This window comes from Parambassis ranga, chromosome 24, assembly GCF_900634625.1.
Source record: "Parambassis ranga chromosome 24, fParRan2.1, whole genome shotgun sequence".
NCBI classification, from domain to species: Eukaryota; Metazoa; Chordata; class Actinopteri; family Ambassidae; genus Parambassis; species Parambassis ranga.
Genome location: NC_041043.1, coordinates 17,495,444 through 17,523,109, shown reverse-complemented (window position 1 = coordinate 17,523,109; position 27,666 = coordinate 17,495,444). Strand labels below are relative to the sequence as shown.

Here is a 27,666-nt window from a genome sequence, read left to right as displayed (position 1 = left end):
GATCAAAGTGTTTCCTGCTGTTTGCATTGATGTGTGTCACAGGTGAGCCTGACTGATCTGAGCTGATCAACAGATCAATCGATAAATCAATAAGTTGTTGTGTTGTTGAGCAGGAAGTGAGTTACTGAGTTTATCCTCATTAAGAACACGTGATCATTTATAGTAAAAGTACAACACATTCGTGTGTGTGTGTCTGTGGAGTTGATCGTTGTTATTGATCAGCCATCTCATTGAGTGCTCTGTGAAATGTTTTGATGAGCGTCAGAATTTCCTGCTGTTGTGCTGGTCAGTGAAGGAGGCAGCACCTGAAACAAAGAGGAGCTGGTGTGGAGGCTCCACGGTGACAGGACGCGCCGCTCTGCTGTCAGGGCGCTCCTGATGCTCCTGATGCTTCTGATCAGTGATCAGTGATCAATGATCAAACAGGAAGTGGGTCTGTGGCTCTGTTTCTCCTCCATATGATGTGTTTAGGTGGCCATGGGAAATCACAGTGTCACAGTGTTTGCTGCAACAGATTGACTTTTTGTTTTGTCCGACTGTACTTCCTGTTGGACACCACCCCCCCCCCCCCCCCCTTCTTCTGGGCGAGTCAGTGCATGTTAATGTGGGAGGGAAGGGGGGGCGGGGCTAATCCTGTTTTTGTTTTTTTGGGGGTCAGGGGACCTCCCATCATCTATTCTGGGTGCAGGGAGGTTCCCCCTCATCCTGGCTCCACTCGCTGCAGACCCCCCCCTCACTGCTGCTCGCCGCCTCCACCCTGCCAGATGCAGCGAACTCAGCCCAGCACCCAGAAGCCCTTTGTCCTCGTCACCTCCCACCTTCACTTTTCTGGATGTTTTCTGATGTGGCGTTTGAGGCTCAGAAAGAAGTGGGAAAAACTGTGACATCATCAGTAATTAGACGGGTGGTGCGTGCAGCTTCATCCTTAAAGAAAGAAGACAGAGGAAAACAAGCAGCAGGGCGGTGCTGCCAGGAGCTGTGACCAGGAGCACCACGACATGATCAATAAGTGATCAGAGTTCAATCAAACAGCTGCTCCCACAGTGTTGGCAGGCTGTGCAGGCATGAGGCTGCTGCTAATGCTACATGCAGCTTAATGAACATTAGCCCAAATGAGATGCTGCTATGCTACCTGTAGAAAATACATGTTAGCCGAAAGATGACGACACTAAACAAGCTAATGTTAGCCTGAACATGCTAAGATTAGCCTGAACATGCTCATGTTAGCCTGAACATGCTAATGTTAGCCTGAATATGCTAAGATTACCCTGAACATGCTAATGTTAGCCTGAATATGCTAAGATTACCCTGAACATGCTCATGTTAGCCTGAACATGCTCATGTTAGCGTGAACATGCTAATGTTAGCCTGAACAAGCTAGTGTTAGCCTGAACATGCTCATGTTAGCGTGAACATGCTAATGTTAGCCTGAACATGCTATTACCCTGAACATGCTAATGTTAGCCTGAACATGCTAAGATTACCCTGAACATGCTCATGTTAGCCTGAACATGCTAATGTTAGCCTGAACATGCTAAGATTAGCCTGAATAAGTCAAAGAATAATAAGCAGTAACAGTGAAGTTATTGTTTCCTGTTGCTGGGTGTTCGTTTTTTGATGATAAACACATTTATCATTCAGCATATTTACGTTGACCTCCTGACCTTCTGACCTCCTGACCTCCTGCTGTCCTCAGGTCGCCTCTCTGGATGCACAGGCGCTGGCGGCCATGGAGCACAAGCCGTGCGTGGAGTATCATGACCTGGAGGCCGCCGAAGCGCTCGTCAGCATGAGCTTCTGGGGTCAAATTTCACATAAGCCCCGTCCGCTCACTCCCACATCCGACTCCTGTGACTCCATCCATCTCCACCCGGAGGGAGGGGACACGCCCAAAGACCTGATCGCCCTGTCGTCGCTGGTAAGAACCACAAAAGATGGACCGGGCTCATGTTTACAGAATCACACACAGCCCTGAACCCGCAGACGTCTGAGGGTAATCATGTGTTTGTTGTCCTCCGTCAGTGTATGACTCCACCTCACAGTCCAAGCTTCGCCGAGGCCTCCAGCACCGCTGTCCTCACCACCACCTCTGCTCTGAGTCCTGCCTCCAGACCGGGCTCACACCGCCCCGCCCTCCTCAACGACTCCCACCCCTCAGAACCCTCAGCACCTCCACCTCACACAGCGTCACCCTGCGTGGCCCCGCCCAGCAGAGCGATGGTCACCAGCGTCATCCGCCACACCGCGGACAGCCTCAGCATTCCTGCACCTCCACCCTCCTCCACGCCACCCCAGCTGGGACCTCCAGAGACACCTCCAGAGGAGAAGGACGGCCCTCCCCCGTCCCCCAGCAGCCCATCCATTCCTCCTTTCTCAGTGTCTCCTCCTCACTCCTCCTCGCTGTCTTCCTCCTCCTCGGCGGTGTCCTCCTCTCCAGTCCTCTGTCAGGTTTTCCCAGTGAACAGCCGGACCGGGCTGATCTCAGCTTTTGTCCAGGCTCCGGTTCAGGTGCAGACTCAGGGGGGGCCGAAGCCCATCCTGCCCCAGTCTCCGGCTTCTAGCTTCACCCACCCTCTGCTGGTGGGCTCCGCCGTACCGCAGGGGACCGTGATGTTTGTGGTGCCGCCACCCCCCGTCTGCCAGCCCCCACAGGGCCCGCAGACCGTCATGACCCTGGGCAACACTAAGCTCCTCCCCCTGGCCCCGGCTCCGGTGTACATGCCGTCAGGAGCGAGCAGCGGCGCCTCGCAGGCCGACTTCTCCCGCAGACGTAACTACGTGTGCACCTTCCCCGGCTGCAAGAAGACCTACTTCAAGAGTTCACACCTGAAGGCTCACCTGCGCACGCACACAGGTACGAGCCTGAAAGGCATGCTGGGAAACGGGGTTTCACTTAATCCTAACTAACCACCCTCTTCCTCTGCAGGTGAAAAGCCCTTCAGCTGTCACTGGGAGGGCTGCGACAAAAAGTTCGCCCGCTCTGATGAGCTTTCCCGCCACCGCCGGACTCACACGGGTGAGAAGAAGTTCGTCTGCACTGTGTGCGAGCGCCGCTTCATGCGCAGCGATCACTTGACCAAACACGCCAGGCGGCACATGACCGCCAAGAGGGCGTCATCGTGGCCCGCTGAAAACCAGGACCTCAGCAAAGGCAAAAACAGAGGCGCCGCGCTTCCTGTTGGCGTGCTGGTCCCCACCGCCAACTAACTGACTCACAGTCCACGGGGCCAACTCAGGATGCGGGGCAGCCATATCAGGCCTCTGCCCCGCCCATCAGCGGGCCCCAGCTACGTTTACAACCTCAGAAACACTCATGAATATATCCGTCTGTGTAAGGGCAGCATCCAGCAGCGGGTGCTGACCTTCCCGCCCGGCTCAGGACATTTTATTCCCACTGACCACAAACTCACCACAGGAGGAGGAGGGGGGGGGTCCACGGTCAGAAACCCACAGAAACCTGACATTGCACTGGATTTTGTACTCTGTATCCTCCGTTTACTTCCTGTGTGCACTCTTTATGTTGTTGCCAAAGCGTCTGTGTCATGCTCCCGTTCCCAGCCTACGTGTGTTCGCCTGTAAATACTGTAAATACATCGATATCTATATGAATGTTACGTGTATTCCAACCTGCATTTATTGTCAGTACGAGTTCTTGATATTTTTCAAACGTCAGTATTCATCACTGTGATACTACCTACTCTGCTTTACACCTTATTATTTAATGAACACTTGGACAACGTGCTGTTGATGGTTTGGCCCATAGTGTAGCCAGTAAGAAAATACCTCATGTTATTAATGTTATTCTTAACGATAACTGCTTATAGTCCCATTTCTGAACATCTGCCTGTAACGACGGTGAAGAGACGTCTTTTATAATAAAACTTTACCTCCATCATCGTCCTCTGTCCTTCGTCTTCTCCGGCTGTTGATGAGCAGCTTTGAGAGCAGACAGTGGTTCGCTTAGTAACTTTATTCATCCAGCACCTTCCACAGACAGGGTCACAGAGTAACACATTAGAATGAAATAAAAACACAATAGACAAAGAATCCACAGTCCGCCGCACAGATAGAGGGGCGGGCGTTCCAGAGTCTGGAGGATCGGCCTCCCTGGGTTTTAGGAACCTTAAGAAGGTGTTGGCAGGAGGATCGAAGAGTCCAGGGGAGTAACACACCAGCAGGTGCTGGGGGGCCTGCCCAAGTTAGGGTTGAAGTTTTAAAATCAATTCTGAATTGAGTGGGGAGCCGGTGGAAGGAAGATCAAATGGATCCTGTTAAAGCCCGGAGCAGCATTCTGGACCGGCTGCAGGCGTTGGATGATCAGAAATCTGCGTCTGACATCGGCCTTCGTGTTGAGATATTTCCAGGCTGAAGTTCAGAGGGGGCGTGGTGTTATCGACAGGAACGGCAGAAGGTCTGTCACTGAGGTAAGATGAGAACCGGCTCAGGACAGGCCCGGATGATGATGGGTCCAATAAAACCAGCACAGAGCGCTGAGCAGCTTCTAGCTTAGCTTAGCTTAGCCTAGCTTAGCTTAGCCTAAAACCAGCACAGGCTCTGCTGCTCATAGGCAGTTATGTGTCTTCATGCTAAGCTAGGCTAAGTAGCAGCACACACAGGAACGTGTCGTCACAGAAGGGTGAAGTGTTGTGTGTTCCAGCTGTGTCTCTCTTTGTGTTTCCATCTGTTGTGTGTCTGTCAGCGTTTGTCTGCTGGTCTGTGTGGGTTTTGTGTCTCCTTCCTGCTGCTCTTGTGTTGTTTTGTGTCGTGTTTTGTCACCCTGACAACCCTGTTGTGTGTCTGTGTCGGTCTTCGTTATATAAACACACACTGTCCCGTATGTGAAGTCTCTGCTCAGCGACAGCAGCGCTGTTACACAACCGGGGCTCCGCCACGCTCTCCTCACACTACCCGGTAACAACTGCCGACCAATCAGGAGGCAGTGCCGTGGGGGGCGTGACCAATAAGAGCGCAAGACGTTGTTCCGGAAACGTTATAAAGGCGCGTCATTGGCTGACGCGGTCCCCGCCCACTTGCCTTACTGACCGACATTCAGCGGGAGCCAAAGAGAGCGGCTAAAAATAAATAAAGAACCCGCCCGAGCGGCCAGCGGCGACCCCGCGTGGCGGAGAGGCGGCACTGCAGCGCCGAACAAAGGCCGACACAAAAACAGCGCCACAGCTGAAGCTGCTGCGTTTTAGTCATTGCATCGATTACACATGGTAAACAGACGCAGAGCGTGTTCATTCAAAGTGTTCTCTCACATTCAGAGACACCAGAGACACCAGGCAGGGCTGAGACAGTGGACACAGCGGGACTGTGCTGCAGTGAGCTTTAACTGTGAGGAAACACGGCGCATGTGCAGAACAAACATCCTCACGAGGTCGCGGACTGATGTGTGCAGAACACTTCACTGTGTATGAGACTAACATGGGCTGAGTGGATCTGATGTTTTACGTGTGAAGGAAATCTTTATATTTGTTACTTTGGACTGAGGCCTCGGCCACGTCCTGTGTCATCCTGCTGATCAGTCTTTATTGATTATTTGCAAACATGTTGAACTTAGTGCTAGCTGAGGACTTTGTATGACTCTTCTGTGGAGTGTCTGCTGGAGGAGGTGGGAGACCTGAGGAGGCTGGCTGAGCTGTCCTCCCTGATGGAGAACACCACCCACCCCATGCACAGCACTGTCACAGACTGAGCAGCTCCTTCAGGGACAGGCTGCTCCATCCACGCTGCCTTCACCTTAAAGATCATAATGTGCAGTAACAGTCACAGTTTTCATGTTTTGCTCTTTCTTCTTCTTACTGCTGTAACACTGAGTTTCCCTGTGGGGGACTAATAAAGGATGATTTTAAAATAATCACACTGAGGGCGCCTCTCCAGCAGGTGGCGTGTTGTTCCTTTGAGCAGCCAATCACAGCGTCCCATCCCGGAAACAGCTGGCAGGGTACCTCCAGCTGTTCAAGGGGAAAATGCTTTTTGTTGTGTAAGGATAAGTGTTATAAGAGGAGCCACCCATAGGGGGCGATGTAACTTCAGAATTGACTGTATGCATCGAGGTGGAGTAAACAGATGAAGAACATTAAACTGTCTGATGCTAGCAGCAGCTCCAGACAAAGCGCAGCCTGAAAACAAAGTCAACACGTCACATGACCAGGAGCCCGGGCAGTCTCTACATCCGGGTTTGATCGATAAACAGAGCGCGGCGTGTTAACCCTTTCCTGTCTGTTGGTCTGAGCCTCCATGATGCTCCTTTTAACACTTTCATACCGCGGTTTGCTAACAAAGACCTTTGGACTTCCCGCAATAGTTCAGGGAGTCACGTGAGCGCGGCCGCCGCCCTGATTGGCCACGTCGCTGCGTTAGTTTAAAGGGACGGCACGAGCAGCGTTTCTATTGGCCGGCCCGGTTCTAGCGCCAAGACTCGAATAAAAAGCGGAGCGCCGGGCAGAAGCCGCTCCAGTCTGCGCTGCCCGTCTCTCCGCGCTCTGCCCGCTTTTAACTCTTTGACTTTTTAACTCTTTTATCGGCCGGAAGTCACGATGCTGTCTGCTCGCGCTCCTCTCTCCCTCCACAACGAGAAGACGGTCAGCGGCCCGATGAGCAACATGTCGCTGGACAAAGAGAACACGGTGAGCGGGAGCTGATCGATCAGCCTGTGTATCGATAGTGTGTGTCCGCGTGTTCGCTGACGTCTTTGTGTCCTTTCAGCCTCCGAGTCTGAACAGCAGCCGGATCCTGGCGTCCAAAACCGCGCGGAAAATCTTCAGTGACGCTGCGGTGAGTGACGGAGAGACGTGGAGCCCCGCGGCTTTGTGTCGGGTGTTGTGGCGCCTAAAATGTGTCTGTGGATAAACGCACGAGCCGAACGTAATCAATATGAGACTGGACCACAGCAGACGGTACCGATCAGTTATCGAAAAGGCTGCTGCCGAACTTTCTGATTCAGACCCGGGTTTCAGATGTGGCGCCAACAGTCAGCTGTTTGCACACATGTTGCCGCTCAGTGACGTCACAGACGAGCTCCCCCCTCAGGGTCGATCGATTGTGCTGTGGTCGGTTATTGATGAGTGTCTCAGCTGAGGGCGGCTTTTCTGTGAACAGTTCATTTGTACAGAAAAACAAAATGTCTTCTTTGGTCTTTGAATCCGTTTGAATTGATTTCATATCGATCAGACAGTGATCAGCTGGTTATTGGTAAACATTCCACCGAGTGTCCTTAAAGGCGCCACGCTGAGACAGAAGGTCACGTGTGAAATATGTGCCGCTCTTATTGGTGAACCGGAGCTCGGGGCAGACAGACCCTGTAGCTCCGCCCCCTGTCTGTAGCTGATGGTGTTTGTTGTGGTTCAGACTGAAGCCGTGACGAAGAGGAGCAGTTCGGAGGAGGCGGAGCCGCTGCTGAAGGAAAATCCTCGCCGCTTCGTCATCTTCCCCATCCAGTACCACGACATCTGGCAGATGTACAAGAAGGCCGAGGCCTCCTTCTGGACGGCGGAGGAGGTAGGCGGAGCCGTGCTCCACTCACACACACCCAGGCATGGTGAGGTCCTTTGAGGGCCCTCCTTGTTGGACCGCGTAACCTTCATGGCTCCTGTGTGTTCAGGTGGATCTGTCTAAGGACCTGCAGCACTGGGAGGCTCTGAAGGACGACGAGCGCTACTTCATCTCCCACGTGCTGGCCTTCTTCGCCGCCAGCGACGGCATCGTCAACGAGAACCTGGTGAGCCGTAGTTACTGGTCGGGTTTTGGTTGCTGTGGGGCGTTCAGGGTCACGGCCAGTGTCCTGATGTTGTTCTTTCTTTGACCACCAGGTGGAGCGCTTCACACAGGAAGTGCAGGTGACGGAGGCCAGGTGTTTCTATGGTTTCCAGATCGCCATGGAGAACATCCACTCAGAGATGTACAGCCTTCTGATTGACACCTACATCAAGGAGCCCAAAGAGAGGTGAGTGCTCTCTGATTGGTCCATACTCGATCCTACTGCTCTGTTGTCACGGAGACTGATGCTGCTTTCACTGACCCTCAGAGAATACCTGTTCAACGCCATTGAGACTCTGCCCTGTGTGAAGAAGAAGGCCGACTGGGCCATCAACTGGATCGGCAACAAGAACGCCAGCTTCGGTAAGCCTCCACTGCCGCGTCACATGATGCTGCTGCTCGCCAGCTGCCGGCATTGATCACTTGCGTTTGATTTGTTTATTCAGGAGAGCGCGTGGTGGCCTTCGCCGCCGTGGAGGGAATCTTCTTCTCCGGTTCCTTTGCTGCCATCTTCTGGCTGAAGAAAAGGGGCCTGATGCCCGGCCTGACCTTCTCCAACGAGCTCATCAGCAGAGACGAGGTGAGTCCCTCAGACACCCAGCAGAGGCGCCGCCCATCAGTGTTACCATGGAGACCGAGGACGTGGTTTCATGGGATGTTGTGTATGTGTTGCTCCAGGGTCTACACTGCGACTTTGCCTGTCTGATGTTCAAACACCTGCTGAACAAGCCGCCCACAGAAACCATCACCAGGATCATCAAGAACGCCGTGGAGATCGAGCAGGTGGGTCGCAGCAGCTCCGCCCGTTGCTGCACTTTGTCTGCTGCTGCTAACGCCGTCTGTGTGTGCAGGAGTTTCTGACGGAGGCCCTGCCGGTGAAGCTGATCGGGATGAACTGCCAGCTGATGAAGCAGTACATCGAGTTTGTGGCCGACAGACTGCTGCTGGAGCTCGGCTTCTTAAAGGTAACCACGGCCGCCCCGTCACGCCGACGGGCAGCAGCAGGTGTGCCATGATGAGTGGCGCAGGGGTACGGACCTCAGCCGGTGATGGGGGCTGAGCGCTGCTGCAGACTCTGTCAGAGGACGAGTGGTTCACTGACGGACTGCGGCAGCGCGACACAGACGCCTGACTGAGCTCACCTGCTGCACGCAGGCTCACATCAGTCCTGCTGCTCTGGCTTCAGGCCGCTTGTCTTCAGCTTGTGGTTTGTTTGTTTGTTGTCCGGGCTGACGGAGTAAACACAGTCCTCTCTGCTGCAGGTGTACCGGGTGGAGAACCCCTTTGACTTCATGGAGAACATCTCTCTGGAGGGAAAGACCAACTTCTTCGAGAAGCGAGTGGGAGAGTACCAGAGGATGGGCGTCATGTCCGGCCCCACAGACAACACCTTCAGGCTGGACGCTGACTTCTGAGCCCACAGGACATTTAACAAACCCCCCCCCCCTCCCCAGTCAAACAGAGCAGACAGGACGAGCACTGCAGCCCAGGTGTCTGAGTGTCCGACCCTGGAACAGACTGTACCCGATCAGTCCGTCACTCAGAAACATGCTTTTAGTTTGTTTTTGTATTTAAACTGTTTTTATGTTTGTTTTAATTATGTTACAGTTGTACAGTGTTCTCTTTGTTTTGTAATAAAGTCACATGAACTGAGTCATCATGGAGCCTTCACAGGATGCTAACAGTTTCCCTTTGCTTCCAGTCTTTATGCTAAGCTAATCGTGTGTGTGGGTGGAGGTTCATCATTATTGGAACCACGAGAGACACGGTGGTGTCTGCAAGCTGCGGACAGTTACGTCACCGCAGCGCTGTGACGTAACTGTCCTTTCATGAACTCATGAAATGATCATCTTTTCTTATGTTTGTGATTTTACTCATGAGCAAAGCCGCACTTTTATCGGGCGTTAAAAATATAACTTGTTCAACTTCGTGTCGAGAGTCATTTCCGGTTCCGGCTCATCCTTACACCTCCTCCTTCGCTGGCGTCAATGCGGAAGTAAACACGTCGAGGCGGTGCAGCAGGAAGCGGAGCTGCGTCAAAATGTCCATTTCAAACCCTAGACAGCTGTTTTCTAACCCGGTGAGACGTTCACGGTGTTTGTCTTCATCACTTCCGCCAGCTGTGTCGTCTTTGATGGCGTTAGTTCACTTTTCACGGCGACTCTTCGCCGAGCTTCGTCATGTTAGCTAGCTCCGTGGGGCCGCCTGCGTCACACGATGACCGGGGTGAACTGAACAGACCCGGGCCGAGGTTGCTACCAGCCTCGGCCCGGGTCGTTAGCTTAGCTCCTCCGTTAAACAGTGTTAGGTTCTGTGTGTTTTCCTCTGTGGTGGATGATGTAATGAGGTGAGAGTGTGTGTGGTCACACTCGGGGTTCAGTGTGTGAGGAGAACTTCCTGCTGTCCTGCATGTGTCCCCCTGCACAGCAGCTGGGACAGAGCGGGTGTTGGTTCAGATGTGTCCGGTGTTTGACTCTCCGCTCTGATCTTCTGTCCACAGATGGTTCCCTTCGCCGGCACGATCCTGGGCGGCTTGCTGCCTGGAGAGATGGTTCTGATCCAGGGCTCTGTGCCGTCTGACGCTGACAGGTGAGATCCATTTAAACCCTGATCATTGGGGGACTGTCTTTAACAATAGAAGCTGGTGTGTCACAAAGAACTTCCATTAGCCTGCTGCCAGCTTCCACGTGACCCAGCATGGGAGGCTGAGGTCTCTCTGTGTTGCTGTGGATCCGGTTCCCCTGTGTGAGACTTGGAGACATTCAGATAGGATGAACATGAAATATTCAAACACATCTGACCAACTAAGACTAGGTCAGCATAGTGCGGTCTGATGACCTTTGACCCGTGTGCCGGTCTGATGACCTTTGACCCGTGTGCCGTGTTCTACATACATGGATATCACTGTTTGATCAATGATAGGGTCATGGGAAGACGGGGTGTGCACGGTGCTGACGTCCTGACAGCCTGGGTTTGCCCTCTGCACTGTCTTCCAGGTTCCAGGTAGACTTCACATGCGGCAGCAGCGTGAAGCCGAGGGCGGACGTAGCGTTCCACTTCAACCCAAGGGTTAAGAAGTCCTGTATCGTCTGCAACACGCTGCTGAAGGAGCGCTGGGGCCGAGAGGAGATCCTGTACCAGATGCCCTTCAGGCCTGGCGTGGCGTTCGAGCTCATCGTCCTCATCCTGAAAGACTGCTTTAAGGTGAGCGGCGCAGTGATGTCATCAGGTGACATATGACAGCGACCCGTGGTGACCTGTGTGTGTGTCGAGCAGGTGGCCCTGAACGGCGCTCATGTGTTAGAGTATAAACACAGACTGGAGCTGGACCGAGTCGACACCGTCAACATATCGGGGAAGGTCAAAGTTCAGGCGGTGGGCGTCCTCCCGCCGAGCGCCGTGAGTCGGTCTGCAACCTGGTAACCAGCTGTGACCCGCCTCCTTCAGGCTGGCTAACCTGTGTGTGTCTCTTTTCAGAGCGCCGTCTCTCCTGCTGCCAGTCTGACCAATCAGGATGCAGAGAAGAAGGTAAGGACCGTCTTTCTTCTTTGGACTGTCTCAGCTTCAAAGTGTCTTCCTGTGTCCAAACTGACAGAACTAACATGTCCACACACACACTCACACACACACACACACACACTCACTCACACACACACACACACACACACACACACACACACACACACACAATGCACAAATGAGCCGCTAAGCCTTGTTAATTGCAAGACGTGATCGGCCATGCTCGTGTCTCTGAGGGTGCTGCTGTGTGACAGCTGAAATCATTATTATTGATGATTGTTAATATTTTTTTTGTTTCTTGCAGCTGATTCGCTCGTTGTCAGGTGACCTGGTGAGTGTCTTTCAATTCAATTTATGCACCTGACTTATTTATATATATATATTTATATATAGCTGTTTACTGTCAGAACGTCCTCAAAGCTCTTCACAGAGAGAGACTGGGAGGAAGACAGCAAGCACAGTTTATGAGATGGATTACCTGTGTGAACCAGACTAATGAGAGCAGAGGTCAGAGGTCAGAGGGGGATCAGAGTGGATCATGTTTGTTCCATAGTACAGCTGCCTGACAGCTACAGGCTCGTCCTCCATTCTACTGCGATGAATCCTAGGAACTACAAGTAAAGCTGCACTCTGAGGTCTGAGGGTTCTATCAGGAACATACGGTTCTGTCAGGTCCTGCAGAGATCATGGAGCTAGTCCATGTAGAGCCTTTTAGAAGAAGGTAGTGAAGTGTATTCTTGAGTCCACTGGGAGCCAGTGAAGAGACGCTGGAACACAGAGGTATGATCCTTTGGCAGCTTCCTGTCAGACTCTAGCTGCTGCTTCTGGACCAGCTGCAGCTGTTCATGCAGTGATGTGGACATCCCGACCACACTGAAGCATGGAGGAGTTTTCAGCATCACTCTGAGAGAGGATGCTCCTGATCTTAGTGATATTAGGGAGAGAAGGCGGTCTGAGAGACCTGAGGGATAAACCACATGATCAAAGAGAACTTTGAGGTTCCTCACAGTCGGACTGGAGGCCAGAGAGAGAATGTTATCAGATAATCTGGATCTGAGATGCTATCTGAGTCTTTATGTCCTGTCTCTATGTGCCTGTAGTCTGTCTAGCAGCTCTGCTTCTTCATGGATCAATACAGCTGAGTATCATCAGCATAACAATGAGTTTATGAGTGTTCTGTTTCCTTGTTCTGAGTATTTGGGAGGACGTGAGCTAATCTATCAGATTATTAAGCTTTGCAGACTCAGCTGTTGAACTGATTACTTGATCGTCACCTAATCATTATCTGAATGATCATTATGCCAATGACTCACAGAACCACAAACAGCTCACAGTTGCATCACAATCAATAGACTTAATAATCAGTACCATTGTGTGAGTCTATATTTACATCATCTATAATGATTGTTTCTTTATTGATTCCTTCATGCTGCATTGTGTCCATCACAACCACAGCAGGTCAGCCTTGCAGCTGTGTGACCCTGTACTGTTGGGGTCCGGGTTTTATGTCTTGTATGGACGGACCCACACGTCCTGCATCAGTGTTTACGGTCCGGAACAACGAGCCCCATGTGACGCTCAGAATTGAACGAGTCCTCGAGCGTTGTGTGTAATGGGTTTTTATTTTTAGCTGTGAGTCGTCTCATCATTCTTACTCTGTCCTGCAGAGCGTCCCCTTCAGAGGACAGCTGGTCAAAGGGCTGAGCGTCGGGTGCAGCGTCGCCATCAAAGGACAGACCAATCGCAACGCTCACAGGTAAGGTGAGAGGACAGCAGGTCTCTGGATTCAGAGGAGCAGGTCTTCATTTAATCCTGTCTGTTTCAGCTTCGCCGTGAACCTGCTGGTGTCCAACAGCCGTGACATCGCTCTCCACCTCAACCCGCGCCTGAAGAAAGGCGTCGTCGTGAGGAACTCCTTCCTGTCTGAGAGCTGGGGCCCGGAGGAGACGCAGCTGTCCTCCTTCCCCTTCGCTGCAGGAGAGTACTTCGAGGTGAGAGGCACACACCTGCAGCACTGTTCACCCACTCAGCACCACACGGCTGCATTTACAGTGTTTACAATTAATCCTGTTCAGAGAAAACTTCACTTAATCCTCAGATCCGATTTATATTGATTAGACTGATGAGGCCTCCGGAGTGATCAAGTCCAGTGTTGGGGAGTAACAGCTTACATGTACCGACGTTACGTAATTAGAATTGTTGTATTCCGTTACAGTTACACTCTGAAGAGATGTAATCAGAATACAGTTACATTGTTTAACCCTCAGGCGTCACTTTAATGTACTACCCTTTTGTGTCATTAGGGGACAAAAAAGTCCACTTCCAAAAAACTGCTATAAAAAGTTAACATTAATATTTTTTCTTACTTTTTTCTGCATAAATATGTTAAACAACTTCAGCCCTGCTCAAAACTACCAAACATGAAATCATTTTGAGGAATTTAACCCTTTAAATGCCAGTTTGATTACTTGATGTCACAGTATTATTTATGAAGAAAACACAAAAAATGAGTTATTTTCCACAAAACAAGTCAGGTGGCTGAGGCATTATTTTTATATCTGTCATGGACAGGTCAAAGATGTGTGTATGTGATGAAGTTTCTGCAGTACACTGTCACAAACGCACTCTTTGAAGTACACAAAAACATGCCCCCCCACCTCTTCCTACTGCACTTCAAGGAGGTCAATGTGTGTTACAGGCAGCATCATTTCAGCCTGAGCCTCTTCCACATAGAAACACCATCTTCATCTTGCTCCTTGGTTGTCACAGAAACAAAATTATGTTTTCTTCACCTTGACACATTGAAGGGGGCATGTTTTTGTTTACTTGAAAGAGTGTTTGTATGTCTGTGGATGGTATATACTGAAGTAACTTCATCAGACATTACATACATAAGTTTTAACACCAACAATGACTACTGCAATGACACATGAAACAGCACACAGATGCATGCGCACACACACACACACACACACACACGCACATGCACATGCACACACACTTAATACAGCCTACTGAACACAATGTGTGAAGTGGTGAACAGTAGAAAATGTCAAATTTAACTATTTTTTTCAAAAATGAAACCCTTACATCAAGAAACACATGGTTATATGTTGTTATAGTTATATTAAAAATGTAGTATTATAATAGGAGTTAATGGGACCTAAGTGGAAAATACCATTTTAAACTGCTGCTACACAAAAACTAATAATGCATCAAACTCAATATTTTGGCTAATCTTTGACCTGTCCATGACAGATATAAAAATAATGCCTCAGCCACCTAACTTTTGTTTTGTGGAAAATAACTCATTTTTTGTGTTTTCTTCATAAAAAAATGACTGTGACACCAAGTAATCAAACTGGCATTTAAAGGGTTAAATTCCTCAAAATGATTTAATGTTTGGTAGTTTTGAGCAGGGCTGAAGTTGTTTAACATATTTATGCAGAAAAAGTAAGAAAAAATATTAATGTTAACTTTTTATAGCAGTTTTTTGGAAGTGGACTTTTTTGTCCCCTAATGACACAAAAGGGTAGTACATTTGTTTCACCATGTTCTGGTGATGTATTTGAAAAGTTTAAATTGGAATTCTAAAATGTGTCTAGAGAGAGTCTTTGTTACAAAAAATTGTGCCATATGCACCAACACAGATAAAATGGTGGCCAGGTAAAGAGGCAAAAATGGCAAAAATGACCCAAATGGACAAAAAAAGTCCCCAATGACACCCGAGGGTTAAACTAGTGGATTACACAACGGTACTTTCACGTGTTTATTCACTCTGCTGGATGAAACAAGTCACGTAAAAATATTTTCTTCTTACAACAAAGGTCTTATTTACGGCAGATGTCTGACTCCTTACCGCTGGTCTCATTGTGTGGTCATATACCTGTGTATGACGGTGAATAGTCATTGGAGCAAAGCTAAAGTTTTTGGTTCATGTCGGCAAACTGGACAGAAAGCTGCGGGGGACAGAGAGGACAGAGCAGCCGGACTGATGGGGGTCAGAGTCTGAAGTGCTCCTCGTGATGCCGGTACACTTGAATACGTGAACTAGTTAGCTGTTAGCTGCTAACTCCGTCCAAAACTGAGGCCGATTAGCATTTAAGTAGGAACGAGTCTCTGCAGTCAGCTGGTTTCATACATGGGTCTGTGTGATGTACATATATTTAAAGGTAGGGTAGGAGATTTTGAAAGTAAACACACGGCCCTTTCTCTCAGAGCTCACCCCGAAGCCACGCCTCCCTGTGACTCCGGCCATTGGCAGGGTCCACCCGAGGATTGGTCGATGTTTTTATGTCTTATAGCTTCAGATGATTCATATTCTTCGTTTTAATGCCAAACTATCGGTTACACTAATTTCTCCTAATCTAATCTATCTAATCTCCTACCCGACCTTTAAACATCTGTAAAATGACTTTGGGTCACGTTGTTTAAAATTATTCTAAGATCATTACGTCGTTTGTCTAAATAGAATAATAACACTGAATGCAGCTGGAACAGTCTGGACAGGTTTTACAGCGTCCCTTGTAGTAAGCAGGGGCCGATTGTTGCTCTATCACTTAAAATGCAATTGAGTAAGTAATCCAAGTATTCAGAATACATTACTCAATCTGACGGAATACGGAATACATTACAAATTACGTTGTAGGGCATGTAATCTGTAACTGAAGTATTCTTCTTCTACATGTCTCTGACTGTAACAAACCAAGTCCTGAAACCACACTCAGTATCTGCAGCTGAGGGTTCTGAGGGTGAAACCTGTTCTGATCTCTGACCTTCTCTCTCCTGCAGATCATTGTCCTGTGTGACTCTCAGCACTTCAGAGTTGCTGTGAACGGGCTGCACCAGCTGGACTACAAGCACAGGGTCCAGGACCTGAGCTGCATCGGACAGCTGGAGGTGCTGGGAGACGTGTCTCTGCTGGACGTCAGCTTCCTCTGAGCATCAGCAGCAGGAGACAGAACCAAGTTATGAGCCGACTGCTTCTGATACGATGTGTGATAAGTGATAAGTTCATGAACGTTTGTACAACATTCCAAACTGACCTGACAGAAGCCGAACTGTACGTCTGAAGCTTCTTTCTCTCAGCTGCACTAATCCAGCACTTATTTAATGACTTTATACTAATGCCCCCCCCCCCAGTCCTGTCACGCTCCAAATTCATAAAATAAAACAATCTTTTTCTCACACTTTGATTTTAAGAGTCTTTATAATTAAGCTGTACAAGCATCTAAAATTACAAACTTATACTTTATGTACAAAATAATAAGACACGAAGTGTTCTGTAAAAACAAGTTCATCACTGACTCAATCCCAGCATGCACTGGTACAGAGGTAGATCATCACCTTAACTGAAGGTCACACAGGGAAGCGCGGCGTGCTCAGAAGTCAGCGTCCAGCCTGAAGGTGTTGTCTGTGGGGCCGGACATGACGCCCATCCTCTGGTACTCTCCCACTCGCTTCTCGAAGAAGTTGGTCTTTCCCTCCAGAGAGATGTTCTCCATGAAGTCAAAGGGGTTCTCCACCCGGTACACCTGCAGCAGAGAGGACTGTGTTTACTCCGTCAGCCCGGACAACAAACAAACCACAAGCTGAAGACAAGCGGCCTGAAGCCAGAGCAGCAGGACTGATGTGAGCCTGCGTGCAGCAGGTGAGCTCAGTCAGGCGTCTGTGTCGCGCTGCCGCAGTCCGTCAGTGAACCACTCGTCCTCTGACAGAGTCTGCAGCAGCGCTCAGCCCCCATCACCGGCTGAGGTCCGTACCCCTGCGCCACTCATCATGGCACACCTGCTGCTGCCCGTCGGCGTGACGCGGGCGGCCGTGGTTACCTTTGAGAAGCCGAGCTCCAGCAGCAGTCTGTCGGCCACAAACTCGATGTACTGCTTCATCAGCTGGCAGTTCATCCCGATCAGCTTCACCGGCAGGGCCTCCGTCAGAAACTCCTGCACACACAGACGGCGTTAGCAGCAGCAGACAAAGTGCAGCAACGGGCGGAGCTGCTGCGACCCACCTGCTCGATCTCCACGGCGTTCTTGATGATCCTGGTGACGGTTTCTGTGGGCGGCTTGTTCAGCAGGTGTTTGAACATCAGACAGGCAAAGTCGCAGTGTAGACCCTGGAGCAACACATACACAACATCCCATGAAACCACGTCCTCGGTCTCCATGGTAACACTGATGGGCGGCGCCTCTGCTGGGTGTCTGAGGGACTCACCTCGTCTCTGCTGATGAGCTCGTTGGAGAAGGTCAGGCCGGGCATCAGGCCCCTCTTCTTCAGCCAGAAGATGGCAGCAAAGGAACCGGAGAAGAAGATTCCCTCCACGGCGGCGAAGGCCACCACGCGCTCTCCTGAATAAACAAATCAAACGCACGTGATCAATGCCGGCAGCTGGCGAGCAGCAGCATCATGTGACGCGGCAGTGGAGGCTTACCGAAGCTGGCGTTCTTGTTGCCGATCCAGTTGATGGCCCAGTCGGCCTTCTTCTTCACACAGGGCAGAGTCTCAATGGCGTTGAACAGGTATTCTCTGAGGGTCAGTGAAGGCAGCATCAGTCTCCGTGACATCACAGAGCAGTAGGATCGAGTATGGACCAATCAGAGAGCACTCACCTCTCTTTGGGCTCCTTGATGTAGGTGTCAATCAGAAGGCTGTACATCTCTGAGTGGATGTTCTCCATGGCGATCTGGAAACCATAGAAACACCTGGCCTCCGTCACCTGCACTTCCTGTGTGAAGCGCTCCACCTGGTGGTCAAAGAAAGAACAACATCAGGACACTGGCCGTGACCCTGAACGCCCCACAGCAACCAAAACCCGACCAGTAACTACGGCTCACCAGGTTCTCGTTGACGATGCCGTCGCTGGCGGCGAAGAAGGCCAGCACGTGGGAGATGAAGTAGCGCTCGTCGTCCTTCAGAGCCTCCCAGTGCTGCAGGTCCTTAGACAGATCCACCTGAACACACAGGAGCCATGAAGGTTACGCGGTCCAACAAGGAGGGCCCTCAAAGGACCTCACCATGCCTGGGTGTGTGTGAGTGGAGCACGGCTCCGCCTACCTCCTCCGCCGTCCAGAAGGAGGCCTCGGCCTTCTTGTACATCTGCCAGATGTCGTGGTACTGGATGGGGAAGATGACGAAGCGGCGAGGATTTTCCTTCAGCAGCGGCTCCGCCTCCTCCGAACTGCTCCTCTTCGTCACGGCTTCAGTCTGAACCACAACAAACACCATCAGCTACAGACAGGGGGCGGAGCTACAGGGTCTGTCTGCCCCGAGCTTCGGTTCACCAATAAGAGCGGCACATATTTCACACGTGACCTTCTGTCTCAGCGTGGCGCCTTTAAGGACACTCGGTGGAATGTTTACCAATAACCAGCTGATCACTGTCTGATCGATATGAAATCAATTCAAACGGATTCAAAGACCAAAGAAGACATTTTGTTTTTCTGTACAAATGAACTGTTCACAGAAAAGCCGCCCTCAGCTGAGACACTCATCAATAACCGACCACAGCACAATCGATCGACCCTGAGGGGGGAGCTCGTCTGTGACGTCACTGAGCGGCAACATGTGTGCAAACAGCTGACTGTTGGCGCCACATCTGAAACCCGGGTCTGAATCAGAAAGTTCGGCAGCAGCCTTTTCGATAACTGATCGGTACCGTCTGCTGTGGTCCAGTCTCATATTGATTACGTTCGGCTCGTGCGTTTATCCACAGACACATTTTAGGCGCCACAACACCCGACACAAAGCCGCGGGGCTCCACGTCTCTCCGTCACTCACCGCAGCGTCACTGAAGATTTTCCGCGCGGTTTTGGACGCCAGGATCCGGCTGCTGTTCAGACTCGGAGGCTGAAAGGACACAAAGACGTCAGCGAACACGCGGACACACACTATCGATACACAGGCTGATCGATCAGCTCCCGCTCACCGTGTTCTCTTTGTCCAGCGACATGTTGCTCATCGGGCCGCTGACCGTCTTCTCGTTGTGGAGGGAGAGAGGAGCGCGAGCAGACAGCATCGTGACTTCCGGCCGATAAAAGAGTTAAAAAGTCAAAGAGTTAAAAGCGGGCAGAGCGCGGAGAGACGGGCAGCGCAGACTGGAGCGGCTTCTGCCCGGCGCTCCGCTTTTTATTCGAGTCTTGGCGCTAGAACCGGGCCGGCCAATAGAAACGCTGCTCGTGCCGTCCCTTTAAACTAACGCAGCGACGTGGCCAATCAGGGCGGCGGCCGCGCTCACGTGACTCCCTGAACTATTGCGGGAAATCCAAAGGTCTTTGTTAGCAAACCGCGGTATGAAAGTGTTAAAAGGAGCATCATGGAGGCTCAGACCTACAGACAGGAAAGGGTTAACACGCCGCGCTCTGTTTATCGATCAGCTGTGTGTCTGCTCCGTGCCGCGCTTTTTGTTGTTATGTGACCAGAACCAGAACCAGAACCAGAACCCTTTGATTAATTCCAGTTAAACTAAACCCTGACCGCAGCAGTTTAGCGCCAAACATCAGTACCCGCCAGATGTTCCGTTAGTCTGCGGTCAGAGGTGTGTGTGTCTGTGTGTTTCAGTGTGTGTGTCTGTGTGTTTCAGTGTGTGTGTCTGTGTATGTCTCAGTGTGTGTGTGTGTTTCAGTGTGTGTGTGTGTGTGTCTGTGTGTGTTTCAGTGTGTTTGTGTGTGTCTGTGTGTTTCAGTGTGTGTGTGTGTGTCTGTGTGTGTCAGTGTGTGTGTGTGTGTGTGTCTCAGTGTGTGTGTGTTTCAGTGTGTTTGTGTGTGTCTGTGTGTGTCAGTGTGTGTGTGTGTTTCAGTGTGTGTGTGTGTGTGTTTCAGTGTGTGTCTGTGTGTGTTTCAGTGTGTTTGTGTGTGTTTCAGTGTGTTTGTGTGTGTCTGTGTGTGTCAGTGTGTGTGTGTGTGTGTCTCAGTGTGTGTGTGTTTCAGTGTGTGTGTGTGTGTGTTTCAGTGTGTGTCTGTGTGTGTTTCAGTGTGTCTGTGTGTGTCAGTGTGTGTGTGTGTGTGTTTCAGTGTGTGTGTGTCTCAGTGTGTGTGTGTTTCAGTGTGTGTGTGTGTGTGTTTCAGTGTGTGTGTGTCTCAGTGTGTGTGTGTGTGTGTGTGTGTTTCAGTGTGTGTGTGTGTGTTTCAGTGTGTGTGTGTGTGTCTCAGTGTGGGGAGCTCTTCACTGTTTCACCCTGAAAACGCCTCAAACTGTCAGACAACGAAGGACACACTGCGGTAAAATGGCGGCCGGAACACCCCGGGCGTGGAGCTGCGGGTGTGTGTTGTGTTTGTGTGTCTGTTGTGTTGTGTGGTACCTTCAGCTGTCCGCTGTACAAACGTTTCAGCTTCAGTTTCCCTCCAAATCTGATGTTGTTAAAGGACGTCTTCCCTCTCAGCGCCATAGAGCCGCCGCTTCCGGGTTGCTGCGGACACGAGCGTTCTGATTGGCTGCTCGGGAAGACAATTACACAACATGTAGGTTGTCGCGCCCCCTGGCGGCCAGGCTGAGCTGATCAAAGATTTTAATTCGATATTCATGAAACATTTACTTCACAACGTGTTAGAGGAAAACCTCTAAAAATAACATTTCACAATCAATGAACCAATCGAAGGATGTACAGGCGGCCGATGATCAGTCATATGTAAGATGAGACATTTATTGATCTGATTGATGCTCAGAGACATGTGAAAAGTCATTTTATTGAACTCCACAGTTGTCAGTTCAGTTTATACTTTGAATTGGATTGACTGCAAACAGCCGTCCAATCAGAGCCCCGCTCTTTTTTTGGGACTACACTTCCCAGAAGGCCACACTCATTGTTACTCACACTGTATGCTGTATGTAAAAAGGTTTGATTTTTGGCTGGAAGGAGTTAAACTCTGCAGCAGATCCTTCATCAAAGCACAGAGCTGTGGACATGTTTAATGAGCCCACAGTCAGTGAGGTGGAAAACATCTGATCACAAACCAACAGATGTTACGTTTCAGCTCGGAGTGATGACATCATGCAGGTTTGGTCCAGCCGCAGTTTGGACTCAAACTGAAGGTCTGAAAGTCTTAATAAATTCACTGTTTAGGAAACTCTTAGACAACATGGAGGACATCAAACGCCGCCATCTTGTTCCGTGACATCATTAACCACAGCGCGGAGAGGTCCCGCCTCCTGCTCCGCCCACCACGGCCAGCTAACAGGTCGTCCTATAAAATGTCTGTCTGGACACTGCAGTTGATTGGAGGAGCCATCAGCAGCTGATGTCAACCAATCAGATGAGAGCAGAAGCACCACGGTCCGGCTGCTCTTCAAGCTGACAGCAGCTGTGGTTAGAACATAACAAACCCCCCAGGAGAGCCCGGAGCAGGAGGCGGAACCACAACGCTACCTCCCAGACTCCACTGCACACGCTCAGTGCACACACTGACGGCAGCATCCTGTCTCAGGTAGGAGGACTTTGTGTCAATCTGCCGTGCGGTCATGTGACTTCATGATAAAACAGGGACACAGAAATGCGGCTTCAGACCGAGCTGAGCTTCACCAGCCCTCTGACGGAGTCCTCGTGCAGGGCGTCCTGAGCCGCCGGGTCATACAGGGTGGCGGGGGAGGGGACAGGTGAGTGAAGATGCAGGTGGGCGGGGCACGGCAGAGCGCCCTGCGGCGTGGTGCAGGGCGTCTCCTCTGGGCTGACGAAGTGGTGGTGGTGGTGGTGGTGGTGGTGGTGATGGTGATGGTGGTGGAGGCGGTGGTGGCAGTGAGAGTCGGCGGCAGCGTCCCTCAGCGCCATGACGTCGCCGCCACAGGACGGCAGGGACGGCTGAGAGGGGGCCAGGTAAGCACAGGGCCCGCCCAGCGTGGCGGTCTTCCCCGGCAGCGGCGCCAGCACGACAGGGTCGCTGTGGAGCAGAGGCGTCGCCGCAGCCTGCAGGACGAACTTGGTGCTCTGGATGCACTGATCCTGATCACACTGAGAGGAACACTTCATTAATGTCGGTCATATCAACCGCCCTCCACGCTGCCCGAACCTCCACCTACCATGTGACTGTGGAGCTGAGTGGGAGCGCAGCTGCTGCCGGTCCCGTTAGTGGCGGCCTGTGGCGTGTCAGAGCGGATCAGACCTCTCCTGTCAATCAAACTGAGACACAAAGACAAGCAGTTCAAACAAAAGCAGCGTTCATGTTAGCATCAGATGCTTCCTCAGCTAGCAGCTACAACCAGCACAACACATGGTTAGCTAGCACGTTAATGCTAACGCTAAACTGTCCCGCAGACACACCTGAAGGCTGTGAGTCTATCTGTGTGTGTGTTTGTGCACAGTTAGAGTTAGGAAGGACCCTAACCCTAGTTCTGAGTCTAACCCTAGTTCTGAGTCTAGCCCTAGTTCTGAGTCTAACCCTAGTTCTGAGTCTAGTTCTAGTTCTGAGTCTAACCCTAGTTCTGAGTCTAACCCTAAGTCAGAGCTAGGCTTAGGTTCTCGGCCGCCGTGAGGCTCAGAGCCTCAAGTGAGACATTTCTGTGATGGTCTCAGTGAGCCGAATGTAATAAACTTTGACCTTTGACCCACAACTCTGTGACCTTCCTAACTCTACCCCCGCCCCATCCCCTACCAGAAATATCGTCCTGTGCGCCTCTTTGTCTGTGTGTTTGTGTCTCTGTGTGAGTGTTTGTCTGTGTGTGTCTGTCTCTTTGTGTGTCTCTCTTTTCGTGTGTTGAATGAAATGCCACCACCTGCCAGCAGGTGGAGCCGCCATGTTAATGAGCTCCCAGCAGACCATTATCGAGCCACATATCAATCAATCACACAGCGAGTGTCGGTGTCATTGACTGTCACAGCAGCTCCGCGGTGATGTCATGTGACAGCTGATGGAGGCTGCAGCCGTCAAGAGACGAAGAGAAGACGAGGAGGAGCAGTGACGTGTCGGATGAAGAGTGTCCTCATTCAGCACATCAACAGGCTGAAGAGGAACCTGGATCTGAGCAGCCGGCGGGATGAAACGTCCCGTGTCACTGAGCTGCAGGTTCGGCGCCGAGCTCATCCTGACCCGTCCAACCACAGAACACATCCACACATGTGTCATAGAGGTAAACACACACCGACTAAGAGGAACGTGACAAAACCTGCACATTTCAAACTTTTTGTGAAAAAAATCTGACATAACAATAAAAAGCAGCTACTTTCTGACGCAGACGCAGCATTTGTAACGTGTCTGGAGGATCATCGCTCCTCCGCTCCGGGCCTGCGGGCCGGCGTGCGACTGACCTGGGGGGCAGAGGTCCGCACAGGGCAGCGCAGCAGTTGGTCAGGACGTTCCCGTAGCTGTAGGGGTTGTAGTTGTCCTTCCCTCGCTTGGTGGACCAGGACCCTTTAATCTGAGACAGATCACAGCGGGACACCATCAGGACGGAGGCCAGCATTCATCAGAACCTGCGGGATGGCGGCGCGGGATACTCACGTCCTCGTTGGTGGTCTGGTTGGAGCTGATCAGGTAGGTGTGGAAGCCCGACAGGCCGACGATCGACCAGACGGAGAAGAAACACACCACCACCTCCAGGACGGTGGGGGCGGGTCAAGGACAAACTCAGGGGTCAGAAATGCATTATGGGACATATTGACCTGCGGTTGGTGCCACATCACAGTAATTGATTTACACACACAGGGGTGTGTGTGTGTGTGTGTGTGTGTGTTAGGGATGTTCGATGCCACTTTTTTTCAGACCAAGTTATTAGTACTCGAGTACTTGCAGTATATGTATATATAGACATGCCTGGCCCTCCCCCACCTCATACATCACAGGTGTATGTGCACTGTTGCCATGGAGATAAATAAATAATACATAAATCAAAAGTGTAATTAAAGGATATCTGGCCGGGCTGTCTTTGAGCGCGCTCAGAAATCCTGTCCGGTTTGATCCTGTTAGACACACACACACACAGCGCTTAACAAAGCATGCTAATGTTAGCATGAACACTCGTGGACATCAGGGGCCGCTGTTCTTTGTGAGTCTGTCTGAGTCAAACTTGTCTGAACACACAGCAGGAGTGAAGACACACTGTGAGTCTGCAGATCAGTCGCAGTCCTTTTATAGACCTGCAGCTAAAAACAGAAAACAAGCAGTGCAGTGTTCAGAGGAGGACACTGAGACAGACAGAGACACATGGAGACACACTGAGACAGACAGAGACACACGGAGACAGACTGAGACACACTGAGACAGACAGAGACACACGGAGACAGACAGAGACAGACTGAGACACACTGAGACAGACAGAGACACACGGAGACAGACAGAGACACACGGAGACACACTGAGACAGAGACAGACTGAGACAGACTGAGACACACTGAGACAGACAGAGACACACGGAGACAGACAGAGACACGCTGAGACAGACAGAGACAGAAAGAGACACACTGAGACAGACAGAGACACTCTGAGACAGACAGAGACACACAGAGACAGACTGAGACACACGGAGACAGACAGAGACACTCTGAGACAGACAGAGACACGCTGAGACAGACAGAGACACACGGAGACAGAGACACACGGAGACAGACAGAGACACACGGAGACAGACAGAGACACTCTGAGACAGAGACACACGGAGACAGAGACACACGGAGACAGACAGAGACACTCTGAGACAGACAGAGACAGATCCCAGTGTGACGCATCAAAGGACAGACAGAAGTCTCACTCAAAGTCCAAATACAGGGACGGATAAGGACAGGGTGGACAGATCCTACAAACCCTCACACAGAAGTGAGACACAGCACCATGACACACAACAACACATAATACACACACACACACACACAGACACACACAGACACGTGGTGCCCCCTCCACACCTTCACTTCCTGTGAACTGTGATATAACAGCAGGCTTTTCAAAATAAAGGCACCGACTGTGAACACAACGTCAGAGTTCAGAGGAACCAGAGCGGCGGCGGCATCACTCACTGAGGATGACGTGCGTGATGACGAAGGCGAAGATGAAGATGGTGAGGAAGGAGAGGGAGAGGATGAACAGGTAGAAGAAGCGGTAGTTCCTCCGTCCGACGCAGTTCCCCACCCAGGGACAGTGATGGTCGAAGCGCTCTGAGGGACAGAAGATCCAGACCAGCTCAGAGCTCTGAGGCAGAAACCTTCATGCCCCCCCCCCACATCCCTGCAGACTGAAGCCAGAACCAGCAACCAAGACCCTGCTAGCTACATTAGCACTGAGCTAACCGCAGCACTGACCCACACAGTTGTCACACAGGCTGCAGTGAGACGCTCGCGGCGGCCTGAAGATCCTGCAGGTGAAGCAGTACTTCAGCTTGACGGTCTGTCCGTGGACGAGGACCTCTCTGGTTCGAGGAGGCGGCCTGGAGCATCCTGCCGAGTCTGAGAACACACAACACGACACAGGAGTCAGACATATGGACGACAAGCCCTCAGAGCCAGCCTGGAGTCTGAAGACATGAGCCGGAGCCTGCGGCGTCCCTTCAGTCCAGACGAGACAGACACGTCCTCACTTTGACATTTTCATCACCCCCCCCCCCCCCAACACACACACACACACTCTGAGCCAAGTGTGTTTAACAACCACACCAATGCCCAAACATGGCCGCCCTCAGCCCTGGCTGTGTGGTGATTGACAGCTGTTTCTGCATCTGCCAGAAAATAAATAAAAAAATCAACACCGGGAAAAAATAATAACAGCTTCACAAATAGACCTGACTCAGTTTCTATGGAAACCACTGATTCACCGAGACACACACACACAGACACACACAGACACACACACAGACACACACACACACACACACACATATACACACACACACCAGCACACACGCACACAGACACGCACACAGACACGCACACAGACACACACACAGAGACACACACACACACACATACACACACACACACACAGAGACACACACAGACACACACACAGAGACACACACACACACAGAGACACACACAGACACACACACACAGACACACACACACAGACACACACAAACACATACACACACAGACACACACACCAGCACACACACAGACACACACACACAGACACACACATATACACACACACCAGCACACACGCACACAGACACACACACATATACACACACAGACACACTCATATACACACACACCAGCACACACACAGACACACACACACAGACACACACAGACACACACACAGACACACACACACACACAGACAGACACACACACAGACAGACACACACACTGGAGGAGGACTTCCTGTCAGGACATCGTGCTTCTTGTGTTCATAGTAACTCAACATCAAACCCATCATCAGCTATATATACAGTATAGATATTTTGTGTGTGTGTGTGTGTCTCCATGGTTACCGATCTGCCTCTCCAGGTCGGCGGCCTCATCCGGCGTGGCACGGGGCAGGACGCCGGGGTCGCTGAAACTCGCCCTGAAGAGCATCACCATGACGAACAGGAAGAGGACGCCGCCCACGGCCGGGATGGCTGGAGTCAGGTTGGCTGCCAGGAATGGACAGCTGAGGACAGGGACAGAGAGACGGCACATCAGAGACGCTCAGACCCACAAACTGAAGGTCTGGTTCAGGACTCAGGAGTCTGTCCGCAGGGGACACAGCGCGTCATTGATCCAGAGCTTCAGGTTACCACAGCAGAACCAAACACAGCTGATGGGCTTCAAACTGGAAGTCAGGATTCACCGACGATCCGGATCAATAACAACAACCAATCAGCACAGAGCAGGCACCTGGTCTGATCCACCTGGTCTGATCCACCTGGTCTGATCCACAGACAACCTGTCATTCATACATTCAAGTTACATCTACAGCTCAGACCTCCTGGGGTCAAAGGTCACCCCCCCCCCCCCCACCCCTTACACCGGTTCGGGTCTCAGGTGTGTCTGGACTCACTCGAAGGTGAAGAAGAGGCCGCTGGTGAGCAGGATGAGGACCAGGGTCAGGTAGAACACCCCGGTCTGCCTCGCCATCATGATCCTCCCGTCGCAGTAGAACCGGTTCCTGCCCGGGAACACCTGCCACTTCCTGCGGGGGGCCCGGCTCCTGTGGCCCGGGCAGGAGGACGGCTCGGCGCCCTCTGCGGGGCCCGGGGAGGAGCAGCTGCTGCTGCGGGTGCAGATCTGGTCGTACTGACCCGGCTGCTGGTCCAGAGCCGCGCGCTGGAGCTGAGACATGGTCCTCACAGGTGGGCGCGCGGGTCAACGGTGTACCGCGCGATCAGAGGCGCGCGCGCTGCCGGCGGTTCTTCAGGCTGCACCGTGGACCCGCAGCGAAGCCCGAACCCACACCAGTAAACAAACACGGACCCGTGGCCAGACGCGCGCGCGCTGGCTTCAGATCCAAACGAGCCACCACAGCAGCCCGCCTCGCGCCCCAG

General features: G+C 51.5%; 5 protein-coding genes and 2 non-coding genes across 9 annotated transcripts in view; 4 read left to right on the top strand and 3 right to left on the bottom strand.

The window, feature by feature from the left end:
- klf11a (Kruppel like factor 11a) overlaps positions 1-3,885 on the top strand; it is a 4,443-nt gene extending 558 nt beyond the window's left edge. Inside the window, exons 2-4 of the mRNA XM_028396868.1 lie at positions 1,697-1,918; positions 2,023-2,854; positions 2,927-3,885. Of these exons, the coding sequence (XP_028252669.1) occupies positions 1,697-1,918; positions 2,023-2,854; positions 2,927-3,207 (1,335 nt within the window). The 3' untranslated portion in view covers positions 3,208-3,885. The remainder of the gene's footprint in view (positions 1-1,696; positions 1,919-2,022; positions 2,855-2,926) is intronic.
- Positions 3,886-6,542: 2,657 nt separating this feature from the next.
- On the top strand, positions 6,543-9,421 carry LOC114428451 (ribonucleoside-diphosphate reductase subunit M2-like). The gene is made up of 10 exons (XM_028396880.1): positions 6,543-6,632; positions 6,712-6,780; positions 7,354-7,503; positions 7,607-7,723; positions 7,815-7,948; positions 8,030-8,124; positions 8,208-8,341; positions 8,440-8,544; positions 8,613-8,726; positions 9,024-9,421. The coding sequence occupies exons 1-10, from the start codon at positions 6,543-6,545 to the stop codon at positions 9,174-9,176; spliced, it is 1,161 nt and encodes a 386-aa protein (XP_028252681.1). The 3' UTR covers positions 9,177-9,421.
- On the top strand, positions 8,768-8,902 carry LOC114429295 (small nucleolar RNA SNORD94). The gene has a single exon (XR_003669668.1). It is a non-coding gene; the product is annotated as a small nucleolar RNA SNORD94 (small nucleolar RNA).
- Positions 9,422-9,737: 316 nt separating the features above from the next.
- lgals8a (galectin 8a) lies at positions 9,738-16,469 on the top strand. Its single transcript, XM_028396907.1, has 9 exons — positions 9,738-9,841; positions 10,262-10,350; positions 10,758-10,965; positions 11,038-11,160; positions 11,239-11,289; positions 11,585-11,611; positions 12,948-13,036; positions 13,106-13,271; positions 16,072-16,469. Exons 1-9 carry the CDS (start codon positions 9,803-9,805, stop codon positions 16,219-16,221), a joined length of 942 nt encoding a protein of 313 aa, XP_028252708.1. The 5' UTR covers positions 9,738-9,802; the 3' UTR covers positions 16,222-16,469.
- A 1-nt stretch (position 16,470) lies between these two features.
- Positions 16,471-20,704, bottom strand: LOC114428450 (ribonucleoside-diphosphate reductase subunit M2). Of its 3 annotated transcripts, XM_028396878.1 has the most exons (11): positions 20,576-20,691; positions 19,205-19,299; positions 19,057-19,125; positions 18,334-18,483; positions 18,114-18,230; positions 17,889-18,022; positions 17,711-17,805; positions 17,494-17,627; positions 17,291-17,395; positions 17,109-17,222; positions 16,662-16,814 (listed from the first exon to the last, which is right to left on the bottom strand). In XM_028396878.1, exons 2-11 carry the CDS (start codon positions 19,292-19,294, stop codon positions 16,662-16,664), a joined length of 1,161 nt encoding a protein of 386 aa, XP_028252679.1. In that variant the 5' UTR covers positions 19,295-19,299; positions 20,576-20,691. The 3 variants fall into 3 exon arrangements, with proteins under 3 accessions (XP_028252678.1, XP_028252680.1, XP_028252679.1); XM_028396877.1 differs by lacking the exon at positions 20,576-20,691 and having other exon boundaries at positions 16,471-16,814; positions 19,205-19,437; XM_028396879.1 differs by lacking the exons at positions 19,057-19,125; positions 19,205-19,299 and having other exon boundaries at positions 16,471-16,814; positions 20,576-20,704.
- LOC114429294 (small nucleolar RNA SNORD94) lies at positions 16,932-17,066 on the bottom strand. The gene has a single exon (XR_003669667.1). It is a non-coding gene; the product is annotated as a small nucleolar RNA SNORD94 (small nucleolar RNA).
- An 895-nt stretch (positions 20,705-21,599) lies between the features above and the next one.
- On the bottom strand, positions 21,600-27,463 carry LOC114428439 (probable palmitoyltransferase ZDHHC14). The gene is made up of 9 exons (XM_028396852.1): positions 27,183-27,463; positions 26,632-26,792; positions 25,499-25,642; positions 25,217-25,354; positions 24,115-24,163; positions 23,706-23,808; positions 23,513-23,622; positions 22,288-22,387; positions 21,600-22,219 (listed from the first exon to the last, which is right to left on the bottom strand). The coding sequence occupies exons 1-9, from the start codon at positions 27,461-27,463 to the stop codon at positions 21,773-21,775; spliced, it is 1,533 nt and encodes a 510-aa protein (XP_028252653.1). The 3' UTR covers positions 21,600-21,772.
- Positions 27,464-27,666: the final 203 nt, after the last annotated feature.